Source organism: Gekko japonicus, unplaced genomic scaffold, assembly GCF_001447785.1.
Source record: "Gekko japonicus isolate JY-2015 unplaced genomic scaffold, Gekko_japonicus_V1.1 scaffold4121, whole genome shotgun sequence".
NCBI lineage: Eukaryota > Metazoa > Chordata > Lepidosauria > Squamata > Gekkonidae > Gekko > Gekko japonicus.
The window spans coordinates 71,084-84,085 of NW_015167169.1; the positions used below are offsets into that span (position 1 = coordinate 71,084).

The following is a 13,002-nucleotide window of genomic DNA, read 5'->3' on the forward strand; positions in this document are numbered from 1 at the left end:
CCCTGTCCCCCCCCCGCCCCCCCCCCCCCCCCAATTCTCCAATATTTCCCAACCCAGAGCTGGCAGTTTTTACATCTCTAACAAAACAGTATCTTTTTTTTTTTTGCTTAGAAGACTTATAGCTTACCCCATGTTTTCCCCTTTGTTTTATCCTCACAACCACCTTGCAAGGTAGGTTAGGCTGGAACTGTGCCAGGTTGGCCCAAGATCGACCGCAGTGAGTTTCCATAACAGAGTAGGTAGAAATTGTATTTGAACACAGATTCTCTTGGGTCACAGCTCATTCTTTTAGCTCCTAATCTATACCATACAGCTGTAACTGTTTCGTTTCTAACTGTTCTAATACAAGTGGCTAAGAAAATGGATAAAGATTCATAATTTATATTTAAACTGGATTTTAATAAATACTGCAGGTTTTTCTTGGCTTAATCAATGTTTGTATGGATCTGAATTTGGTTATTTTAGGGTCACTTTGAAGTATTACTGCCTGTTTTGGGATCTAACTCAGCATAGGTTTAGAAATGAATATTATAACAAATGGCTTGAGTTGTAATGATTTTTTTAAAAAAACCTTAACTGGTGCTTAGGCTCAAGTTGTGAAATAACTATACTTTATCCTCTGGTACACAAAATAAAACTCTGGGTTAACTTGGTGTAAATTTTGTAAACTGAACATATGGCATCCATTAAAAATGTCTTTATATAGTGTGTTCATTATTAAAAGAATATTTCTTTTTAGATAGGACAAAAATGAGCAAACAAGAAAACAACTAAACAGAAACAGGTTCCAGTAATTAATAGAAAGCAAATGGAAAGACTCAGTTGTATACGTTATCTTTCTAGAACACAATAAATGTTATCCATCACTCATTTAAATTGTCTGAATGTTGTCGATGATTTCTTAAGGACCTCTGATAATTTTAACAAGTAATAGGCCAAATACAATTAAGGCAGTGATTTCTAGAGGGAGGTTCTGGCTTTCTCCAGTTTGCAGCTGTTACCATTTCAGCAGCTGTGTCTTAGCTCAGAACCAACCAATATACGTACTTTCTTAGATAACCTGTTCATAGTATTCCGGACCTCCATTACCTCTTAGTAATATTCCTATTAATGAACTGAACTATATATTGCCCAAAAAGTTGAACTTTAGAGCATTTCCAGAAGATATGGAGCAATTTAGCATACCACACCTCCAAAAATGATCATGGTTGTTTCTGTATATGACCACTAGTTTAGGAAGGGTTAAGTATGTACCACTGAAATAATTTTTAAAAATCTATCAGATTTACAGAAATCAATTTAGGGATAACCATAACAAATCTGGTATATATTGTCAAATGACTATTGGTTTCTCTTGTAGGGAATGAAGAAAAAGAGATGTTCCCTGCAGATGTTTCCTGATAATCTGTGTTGCTTCACAGCCAGTGGACCTTTCTCTCTGAAGAGATCTAGTTTTTTGTGAACCCTCTGCATGGGATGGCAAGGGGTTTTCTGGCACAAACGGTTACAGTAATTTCTCTTACATTTTCTGCTGTTACTGCTCGGTCTTCTTACTGCTGCTATCTCTACCCGTTATTCCAGTCAGCCAGGAATCAAGCCATCTGGTATATATATTTTTGGCTAAATACTACTGTTTGTGTTTCTGTTTTCCGCATGGATAAATGTATGGTTGCCACCTGCCTAAGGAAAAAAAATCCTGCCCTTTTAACAGAGGCTTAATGTGATGTTATTTACTATCATGCCATGGAAAAGCTCGGCTGCCTATTTCCATGCCTTAAGCCTCTGTTAAAGAGATGGGACATTTTTTTCTCCAAGAAGCTGACAAAGTCTAAGCCCGCATTCAGACGTCATGATAAACATTGGTTTGTTCAACCAATTCTGGTTAGTCTATCAGGTCTAAGCAATACACTGTGGTTTGTGTTTCAGTTCTGGTTTGTCTTCTTGGCTCTCTTGCACCTCCTGTCCGCCAAGATATGCTCCCTATACTGCAATCAAGGCATGATAGGTGCAACAGTAGGTGCTACTGAACAATTTTTTTAAAAAAAAAATACAGATGGTATAACAAGCCCGAGTTATTACAAATTGTGGTCAGGAGAGTCGGTTTGGTGTAGTGGTTAGGAGGGCAGACTCTAATCTGGGAGAACTGGGTTTGAGTCCCCACTCCTCCACATGCAGCTGCTGGTGTGACTTTGGGTCAGTCTCGAGTTCTCTCAAGAGCAGCTCTCGAAAGAGCTCTCTCAGCCCCACCTACCTCACAGGGTGTCTGTCGTTGGGAGGGGAAGGGAAAGGAGATTGTAAGCCACTCTGAGAGTCCTTTGGGTAGTAAGGGCAGGGTATAAATCCAATCTTCTTCTGGTTAACAAATTATCTACAAACCATAGTTTGAAGACACTGGTTTGATCACAACCAGTAAATTCAAGTTTGAATTCAGACATCCCCAACCAAGTAGGATTTTTCCTGGATTTAAAAGGTAGGAGAGGGGTCCCCACTAATCACCAAAAAGGCTATTCTGGGAGTCATGGGATTTCTGGACAAAATCCATGTAGAATGTGGGCTGTAATAAGGACACAGGTGAGATAGAAAAAAAGCTGGCTGGCTCCAGCTCATGTTTATTGTGGTGTCGGAATGCCGTCTGAGCTGTGGCTGTCGTAGGTGCTTATGAACAGCTTGTGTGATTATTGCTAGTGATTTCTCTATTGCAATGTCATGCATCTAAAAACGTGCATCACCCCCCCCCCCCTTTGGAGACCTACTTGAGGAAGTTCACAACATAAATTAACATGAAAACAAAATTGTCTGTGCTTGGAGCCATTTACTAAAGAGTCCTCATTGCTTTTTTCCATCTTTCACCCAAGAAGTATTATGAGAGTTTCATTGTGCCATCCCTGTAGAAACCCCTTCCATTGCATGCAGTTGTATTGTTGACATTCACAGTATGATGAGGCTGCTGTCTTGCTGGCAATGCATAAAGGCAGTTCTCACCACTGCATCAGTGGCCCCGCTCCCTGGACACTGTTTTACAAGTTTGTTGCATAGCTTAAGCCACTTACCAACTATTGATATTTATTCAGGCTGCTGACAGTACTGTATGTAGTCCAGTGACTGGTTAGTAGGTGACCATTTTCCAAACCATACATCACATGCTAAAAAGAACATTTCATCAAGATTTTTATCCTCTCTTATGTATAACTACTTCTTTCTTACAGCTCACATTCAGGAAGACACCGGTTCCACAGTAACACTGCTAGAATGTCTTGTTATAAACATCCAAAAGAAAATTTACACAACAAAGCTAGGACATCCCCCTATCCAGGATCAAAGGTCGATCGCAGTGAAGTGCCCAATAATAAGGTGGACTGGTCGACCAGATGGGAGGACTATAGTCCCGTTGAATACACTGCACGCTCTGTTCTGGCAGGACCTCAGTGGGCAGATCCAGAGATTGGGTGAGTATTGTTAGTTGAGAAGCAAGTTGCGCTGAGAGGGGGAGATCTTGCTTCTGGAGGGCTGATGCCCTTTTGATTGACTTAAGAATACGGCGGTGTACTATCCATGGAGACTAAAAAGCATCCTCCAGGTTCAGAGGCAGTACATGTCTGAATGCCAGTGGATGGGTGATGATAGTAAGGGGGGGAGGGAAGGGAGAGGCTTTGGCCCCTGTGCCTCTGCTGTGGGTCTTCCAGGGCATCTGGTCAGCCACGGTGGGGATTCTCCCTGGTGATGCAGCCAGTTTGCACTGCTTGATCTCTGCTTAGATGCCCCTGATACAAGCGACATATTAGATGGCAAATGATTACCTGCTTAGATGCCCCTGGTACAAGCGACGTAAAGGTAAAGGTTCCCTTGCTCGAAAGCCAGTCGAATCCGACTCTAGGGTTGCGGTGCTCATCTCCGTTTCCAAGCCGAAGAGCCAGCGCTGTCCGAAGACGTTTCTGTGGTCATGTGGCCGGCATGACTAAACTCCAAGGCGCACGGAACGCTGTTACCTTCCCACCGAAGTGGTACCTATTTATCTACTTGCAATTTCTTGCTTTCGAACTGCTAGGTTGGCAGGAGCTGGAACTAGAGACAGGAGCTCACCCCGTCTTGCGGCACCTGGGTCTTGAACTGCTGAACTACTGACCTTCCACAGCCTGCAGTTCAGCGTCTTAACCACTTGAGCCACCGCAGCTCCACCACAAGCGACATATTAGATGGCAAATGATTACATTATATAAAGATACAGACAAACTAGTTTTGACCCCCATGTGCTTATGAGTAGTGCATGTTAATAAAAGTTAAAGTTGCATGAAATATGACTCTTTATCTTTGGCCGGGTGATTGACAGTCTTTTGCTGTAGGTTAACTTTTTTAAAAAAACAAACCAGTAGTTATTACTATTTTTTAATGTCATCTGGCATCGGTCCAGTCTTGCTTCACTGCAAGGAATGTAGGTTGCCCCCAGCGGTGCAGAGTTGGAGTATGATGTGGAGAGCAGTCGTCATAGATGACATACGGTGACAGATAGTACTTTAAGAACATGAGCCTCGGCACAGTGAATATGCTAGTCTTTTTTGTTCTGTCAGTGAAACAGCTTGTGCACACACAGATGCCAGAAATAGGAAAAGAAATAGTAAATGCATCATACATGTGAGGCAAAGCACCCTGATTCCCCCTTCAAGGGGCAGGCATGACATCAGCAGGGGCAGGCATGACATCGTCATAGATGACATACGGTGACAGATAGTACTTTAAGAACATGAGCCTTGGCTCAAGGCATAGTGAATATGCTAGTCTTTTTTGTTCTGTCAGTGAAACAGCTTGTGCACACACAGATGCCAGAAATAGGAAAAGAAATAGTAAATGCATCATACATGTGAGGCAAAGCACCCTGATTCCCCCTTCAAGGTTTAAAGCGATTATTAGCAGGTCTAATTTCTTTTGGATTGCCATTTTGTGTTGCAGGTGTCTGTAATTAGGCCTCCCTGCCTACATCATCCTTATCTCCAAGAATGTAGTAATGGGGTATTGTGAGAACCTTTGTTCAGTTCTGTAACTAGGTGGGAGGGGGAAGCAGGAGTGGGTGTCATTCTAAGCCTTCATCAAGCAAGCTCCCTGATTGGGTTGGGGAGACCACCTGATGCCAGATGGCTAAAGACTGTAATTAAGTGGTAGACAAGAGAGAAGCCATGCTAACCTCATGATTTGACCGGGCAGTGGCTTTGACTGTGCCAAGCCCCATCGCGATGGACTGCTATGTAGACAATGCTTAAGCCTCTAACTTGGACTCTGTTGGCCTTAAAGGTGCCACTGGACTCTGATATTCTAAAAGGTGTGCCATCTAATACCAGGTATTAGATTAGTATTCAGGTGGGGTAGCCGTGTTGGTCTGCAGCAGCAGAACAAAGTCGGCGCCCAGCGGCACCTTTAAGACCAACAAAGTTTTCTTCACGGTATAAGCTTCCGTGTGCAAGCATGCTTCCTCAGATACAGTGGAAGCATTAGTGAAATATTAGACAGAGAAGTTGGCTTTTCTTATTTTCTTGCTGCAGGATTGTAGAGTCTGTGTTGCCGAGTGATAATCATATTTCTTAAGGTATTTAAGAAACCTTCGTATAATTCACCAAGGTCTGGTTTCTTGTGTAGATAACCTGGAGGGCCCACAGGTCTGAATGCTGCTCCTTTGTGGCTCAGAGGGACCCAGGCTTGGGTTCTTGACAATGCATAACATCTTGATAAACCTGTAGTACTTCTCCTCTTGCAGACATCCTGCCAAAGCAAAGCATCTCTGGCATATATAGCTCCTCTGGCCCCTCGATTGCCACACGAGCTGTCCCCAAGAACTGGCTGAGAAACTCATGCCAAGGCATAGGGCGGGCCTTGCAAACACAGGACATATTAGCATAATTCAGTAGGGAAGCATAGAGAGCACAGCCATTTCAACAGAGCACAGCCCATTCAACACAACACAGCCCATTCGACGCAGAAACGTTCTGTACACAGTAAAGCTGCCGAGTCGTTTGAAGGGTATGATGCTGGGAGAAGCAGAGGGACAGGAGAGGGACAGCTAAGGCACTGAGCTCTTGGCTTGCGTGATCCTAAACACACTTAACTGGGAGATTACGTTCCAGTGAAATAGAAATGGGGTTAGGATTAAGGATACTGGTAATCAACGTTGGCGATCATCTACGTCAGTGGGCCGGAATCTCTCAACCGCAAGCTTATAACTATTGTTTTTAAATGTTTATATTGTGTTTTTAAAATTTTGCTGTATTTATTGGAAATGTTGTAACCTGCCCTGAGTCTGTTAGCGGGATGGGTGGGATATGAATGCAAATAAATAAATAAATAAAATAATCAACATGGATTTTTTTAAAAAAAATAATAATAATATTTCCCCCCCCTTGAAAAGGGACAAGAATTTTTCTCCCAAGTTCAACGAGAAGGACGGGAAAGTGGAAAGGAAGAGCCAGAACGGCACATACGTGGTTGAAAACGGAAGGCCCAGGTATTGGTCACTCTGTGCGTGTGAATCTTTCAAGGCGTAAGATTTTGGCACGGAACTCAGCGGCAAGAGCCCTCAGGGCTGTCTGAATAGTCAGAGTGGACACCGGAAGTCGTATCAGTGAGTTTTCAAGATAAAGCTGTCATAACACTCATGTGAGCTTTGTTGTCTGACACTTAACGCAAGAGCACCAGAGGATCCCTTGCAGGCGTGCCCTGAGATGGGTCTTCTTGTTCCATGAGCCTGGAGCATTATGGCCCTAGTGCTGCAAACCTTGGCCTTTCAGAGAAACCTTTCCCTTGGGAACACTCTCCTTGATACGGCATCCATTTTAAATGAGTGTCGGTACATTTTTTTGTAACAATAAGACAGGCTGTTTGCATCTACTCCCCACCACTTGTTTCTTGTCAGATCATCAGTATGAAATGGGACATCTTGTTAGTAAGCTGTGAATGAAACCAAGGCACATCCTTGGCATCTGTGTTAGGTAATTTCTTAGTGCTGGTTTTATCTCCAGAGCCTTGTCCTTATGACATATCACAGATTGCTTTTGAAATGCCCCATCCATTTTGAAAGCAGTTGGCCATGTGCAAAGGGAAGTTGAGACACGTATACCTAAATGCTTATCCGGACAGGAGGACTTGAGTATAGCACAAGCCTTTGGATCCCAACCAAAAATTCAACAACTCTAACATCAGCACCTCTTTCAGGAATCCAGTGGGCAGAACAGGAATAGCTGGTCGGGGTCTTTTGGGGCGTTGGGGGCCCAACCATGCTGCAGATCCTCTGATAACTAGGTGAGTGACACCCTTGCCTTTGTTTTCTCCCCCTAAGCCTCATCTCTAGTGTTTGCCCATGTTCCCTTCCATTCAGACTTTCCCTCCTCTGGCTTTTCACACGTTACAGTGAACGCACATACATCCTGCCTGTACATCATGCATACATCTGTTTGTAAAAAAAAGAGCCAGTGTGTCTTCACTTTATGAATGAAACTGGGGACCAGTATCTGGATGAATGTGGAGTTTGTATTACACATTAAGCTGTACATGTGTTGATTGTAACATGAGAATTACTGAATGCTCATATGAAGAATAATCAAGTGTACACTATATGTGGATTATACATACATTCACTGTAACTTGCAAACAGGGCTACTGTCTCTTTTAGATTGTAAGTTCTTTGGGGGCAGGGGCTTGTTTAATTTTTTCCTATTATTTAACACCTTAACATTCCACCTCTCCTGGAAAACTCTCCATAATGCGCCCACAGTGGCTTCCAATCAGACTGAAAGAGCACCATCATCAATAAAAACAAGGCTAATCAGAATAAAAGTAATTACAATACAGTACAGACAGCACATGATTAAAATGTGGAAATTGCTGCCAGAGGATGCGGTGATGAGCTTTAAAAGGGGATTGGATAGATTCATGGAGGATAGATCTGTCAGTGGCTAGTAGCCATGGTGATTAAAGAGGAACCGCCACATTCAGAGGCAGTCAGCCTCTGAATCCCAGGGCCAGGAGTGAACATCAGGGGAAGGCCTCAGCCCCTACGCCTTGTCCTGTTGCTGGATCTCCCAAGGAACTGGTTGGCCACTGGGTGACATAAGATGGTGGACTAGATGGACTACCAGTCTGATCCAGCAGCGCTCTTCTTATGTTCTTATGACAGCAGAAAAGTCTCTCTCTCATGGCAACCCTCCTCCTTTTATTTGGAGGAGGGCCACAGGCAAGAGAGCCTGTGATGATGATGATCTCAATGTACCTGCAGGAAGGAGCAGTCCTTTAAGTAGCCTGGTCCCAGACTGTATAGGATTTCAGAAGTCAAAATTGACCCTGTGGATTGGGTCCAGTGTAGATCTTTTTAAAAGCAGAGTGATGCACTGGTGGTAACTAACTCCAGCTGACATGTGGGCAGCCATGTTCCGAACCAGTTGATATTATCAATACCAGCCTCTGCCTTGGGTCCACCAGAGGATTTCTGCAGATGGAAGGGATTTCCATCTGCAGCGGGACTTCAGCACCTCACTTCTCTCACTGCAGCCCAAAATATCTCCAGTGGCTTTGCCTGCTATACAAGGAGTCCCCAGGAACAGCGTGTGTGTGTGTGTGTGTGTGTGTGTGGGGAGGGGCTTCTGTGGGTGGTGCTGTGTTCAGTGAGGGTGCCTGCATAAGCAGCAGTAATAATATGCCAGATTATGTAGTCATTTTAGTAGCAAACTATACCTGTGGGAATGTTTTTCTAAGGTCCCTTTTCATCCTCACTCGTTTCGTTTTTTGCTCCCTAAGCCACTCATTGGAGCTGCGGTGGCTCAAGTGGTTAAGACGCTGAACTGCAGGCTGTGGAAGGTCAGTAGTTCAGCAGTTCGAGACCCGGGTGCCGCATGACGGAGTGAGCTCCCGTCTCTAGTTCCAGCTCCTGCCAACCTAGCAGTTCAAAAGCAAGAAATTGCAAGTAGATAAATAGGTACCACTTCGGTGGGAAGGTAACAGCGTTCCGTGCGCCTCTGCGTTTAGTCATGCCGGCCACATGACCATGGAAACGTCTTTGGACAGCGCTGGCTCTTCGGCTTTGAAACGGAGATGAGCACCGCAACCCTAGAGTCGGATTCGACTGGCTTTCGAGCAAGGGAACGTTTACCTTTAAGCCACTCATAGAGCCTCTCTTTGCTGAGCAGGAATTAGAACCGAGGTTTCCTATGTTCAAACCCAACACTGTATTGTACGGTGCTATTATTTCAGATCACTCTTTTTGTTCTCTCCAGTTTTCATTTTCCTGGAATTATTTGGGCTAACCAATTGGGGTGGGGGGAATCTCTTTTTCTTGGCACAACTTCCAGGTGGAAGAGAGACGGCAGCAGCAATAAGGTGGCTCACCCATCTTCTGGCAGAAACATCTTGCAGTTCATCGCCATCAAGAGGAAAGACTGTGGGGAATGGGCCATCCCAGGGGTGAGCAACAGAAGCCTTGCAGAATTGGCTTTAGTGGGTAGGAGGAGTGGGCGGGAGAGAAAATAGGCTACAGTTTCAAAACTCTGGGTATGTTCTGCTGGTGTCTTTCTTGATAAGCCTTTGGTAAGAGTAGACTCTAATGTGTGGTTGCAAAACAAAGGCAGAGCTCAGTAGCAGGCTATCATGTCCCCTTGAGTGTGAGTTAATCCTCCCCTTTCGATTGTGAAACATTTCCTGTGCTAATCTGGTTGAAAGTTACTAGAGAATTACAGGCCTAAAATGAGTGAAATGCCTTGTAGGAAGAGATAAATTCAAACTGCTGTTTTACTAAGGCCAGGCAGTGTGCCCTTGACCTTCCCCTGGGAAACTGCCTGCATCCCAGGGGAATAGTCGGAACTCATCACCTTGCCTTGAGAAGCTAATAGCTCAATTGTGTCCCTTCCTTTAGCCTTTGCAGTGTAAATGGATGTGTGCATAGCAGTCCTGGGCACCTCTGTGCTCTGGTTCTGGGCCTTCCTCATACCTTAGGGTGGTGTCCAACCTGTCAGTGGCAGCTCTGTCCCTGCCCTGCTGTGGAAATGCTTTCTTACCTCTGCAAAGCAAGAAGCAGCAGTGGCTGTCGGGGGGGGGGGCTGCAGATCACCACGGCCTGACTGGAAGCGTTTGCAGGAGGGGTGGGAGGTCACTGTCTCCTCCGGAGGCGGCATCAATGTCCTGGCCCTTTAAAGGGCTTGCTGCCTGCAGCTCAGTTGTCCAGCAGCAGTGAGGAAGCAGGGGAGGAGCTGGCTGGCTGGAAAGCAGCCGTAGCTGCAAGGGAAGTCCCGTTGTTGAAGGGACTCCATTCCTGGGAGGCAGGAGGTTCAAACAGGGCATGTGCAGCTGGCAAAGGCTAGGCACTGGCTGATGAGGAAGCACCCAGCTCTTCACTCCTGGGCTTACAGGAGGAAGGTCAAAGGGAGCAGAAAAAACCCAGGTTGCCTTACTCAGCCCCTTTCCTCTCCTTTTGAGGCCACTGGGCACCCTTACCATTGAGCCAGGGTCACTGGACGAGCAGTGGAGGACCTCCCTTGCTTAGTGTGGACCTGTCCCCCATCCACTGGCATAGGATATCTTGCTTGGGCTCTAGTGTGGAGCAGAACGTAGGAGGCCTGTTCTGTGGCCCAGATCTCATCTGGCTCCTCCGCTGTTGGGCTCCGTCAGCAGCCAGCTGGTCTGCAGCTTAGCAGGAGAGAGGGCAAAACCTCCTCCATCAGCCTAGCTACTACCAGTCCTACCATCAGCAGCTGGCAGTCTTTAGAAGAGGGAGAAAGAGGCAGCCGGGTCCCTTGTATTGGTCCGCTGTCACTCGCTTGGGTTTCATGTTTTTTTTATTAGTTGGATATAGATAAAGAAAGAAATTGGGCAATTTTTCTTGGGGGGTGGGAGATGCAGATGCAAGAAACGGTGTGTTTTTATGGCTCTCCTTGGGCACCATAGCCAACAAAGTGTACTGCTGACAATTGGTGAGACCATACCCAAATGACCTACCTCCCCTTGGGGGAAAACCTACCTTTGTCAAAAACAATTAGAATATTTGAGGTCTCTGGTACTTTTGCAAACAACAACACCTTGTCCAAGGGGTCAGAGCATCAGCTGCTGCTGTGTGGGAACAGAACACTTTGCAAATACGCATCGCACTTGATGGATCCTCTCTTTCTAGGGCATGGTGGACCCAGGGGAGAAATTATCCGCTGCTCTGAAACGAGAGTTTGGCGAGGAGGCTTTGAACTCTTTGCAGAAGTCTGGTGCCGCTAAAGAAGAGCTGGAGAAGCAGCTGAACAGGCTTTTCAGTCAGGATCATTTTGTGGTGAGTTAGCCTGTTTGAGCCCGTTAAGCATGGCAGACAAAGGGCAACGGCGCTGTCTTTAGAATGCCTTGCAGGCTACTGAAGCAGTGAGTCCTGATCCGCAGCCTTCCCTTTCCAGGTATATAAGGGGTATGTGGATGACCCCCGTAATACAGACAACGCGTGGATGGAGACAGAAGCAGTAAACTACCACGATGAATCTGGTGAGTAATAGAAGTGGACTCCCTTTGTCAGGCAGTTCTGTATGTACTGAAGTGTCGTCAAGTCGCAACAGACTTATGGAGACCCCAGCGAGGGGTTTTAAGGCAAATGAGAAGCAGAGGTGCTTTGCCATGGCTTTCCTCTGCCGAATCTTCCTTGGCAGTCTCCTGTCCAAGTACTGACCCTGCTTAGTTTGCAAGATCTGACAAGATGGGGCTGTACCATGTCATGTTCCCTACCCCCATCAGGCATTGGAAGCTTAAAACCTATTGACAGTGGAGCCATTCGTAAGTGTTCTTTGTTCAGCTGCTGAGACATCTGTGGTTATGGGAAACGGGTGGCAGAAAAAAATATTTAATAGGCTGTTGTCCTATTTATGTGTACACGATGCTGGAAACTGTAAAAACCCAACATAGTCAAAACTGAAACGTTTTATTCAGGTGGGTGGCCGTGTTGTTCTGAAGCAGCAGAGCATAGCTTGCGTCCAGTGGCACCTTTAAGACCAGTAAAGTTTTATTCTGGGTATGTATTTATTCTGGTTATCCCCAGAATAAAACGTTGTTGGTCTTAAAGGTGCCACTGGACTCAAGCTTTGTTCTGAAACATTTTATGTTAACTCTGGTTCTGTTTAACGCCTTACTGCTTGTGGGATTGTTTTTCGAAAAAGCCAGATCCTGCTTTCTGTCAACTGCAAACATTCTTCAGACAGTATTGTCCTTGTGCATGTACTGCTAAATGTTCGGCCCTGGTTACTTGTGGGGTAAGATAGGGCATCAGTCAACAGGGAATTTCTTTCATAATAGAGTGTTCAGTGCAAAGAACGTATTTTACCTTTGCACTCTGTAGTGGAAACAGATATGGGTGCAAGTCGTGATGAATGAAATAAGTGGAGGGTGTAAAGGTAAAAATTTTCCAACTGATGACGATCATGTCTCTTTGTTTACCAGGGGAAACCATGGATAACCTGCCCCTGGAAGCCGGGGATGATGCTGGGAGTGGATGACCCCCGTAATACAGACAACGCTTGGATGGAAACAGAAGCAGTCAACTACCACGATGAATCTGGTGAGTCATAGAAGTGGACTCCCTTTGTCAGGCCGTTATGTATGTACTGAAGTTGTCGTCAAGTCGCAACAGACATATGGAGACCCCAGCAAGGGGTTTTAAGGCAAATGAGAAGCAGAGGTGCTTTGCCATGGCTTTCCTCTGCCGAATCTTCCTTGGCAGTCTCCTGTCCAAGTACTGACCCTGCTTAGTTTGCAAGATCTGACAAGATGGGGCTGTACCATGTCATGTTCCCTACCCCCATCAGGCATTGGAAGCTTAAAACCTATTGACAGTGGAGCCATTCGTAAGTGTTCTTTGTTCAGCTGCTGAGACATCTGTGGTTATGGGAAACGGGTGGCAGAAAAAAATATTTAATAGGCTGTTGTCCTATTTATGCGTACATGATGCTGGAAACTGTAAAGACCCAACAGAGTCAAAACTGAAACGTTTTATTCAGGTGGGTGGCCGTGTTG

The 13,002-nt window shown here is 45.4% G+C and overlaps 1 protein-coding gene across 2 annotated transcripts in view; it reads left to right on the forward strand.

Annotated features, from left to right (window-relative positions):
* NUDT9 (nudix hydrolase 9) overlaps positions 1 to 13,002 on the forward strand; it is a 15,526-nt gene that overhangs the window by 446 nt on the left and 2,078 nt on the right. Inside the window, exons 1-7 of one of the 2 annotated variants that reach the window (XM_015413117.1) lie at positions 1,366 to 1,604; positions 3,207 to 3,446; positions 6,392 to 6,487; positions 7,195 to 7,281; positions 9,324 to 9,435; positions 11,135 to 11,281; positions 11,400 to 11,484. In XM_015413117.1, coding sequence (XP_015268603.1) covers positions 1,477 to 1,604; positions 3,207 to 3,446; positions 6,392 to 6,487; positions 7,195 to 7,281; positions 9,324 to 9,435; positions 11,135 to 11,281; positions 11,400 to 11,484 — 895 coding nt within the window. In that variant the 5' untranslated portion in view covers positions 1,366 to 1,476. Of the gene's footprint in view, positions 1 to 1,365; positions 1,605 to 3,206; positions 3,447 to 6,391; positions 6,488 to 7,194; positions 7,282 to 9,323; positions 9,436 to 11,134; positions 11,282 to 11,399; positions 11,485 to 13,002 lie in introns of those variants that run through there. The other variant, XM_015413118.1, reaches the window with a different exon arrangement.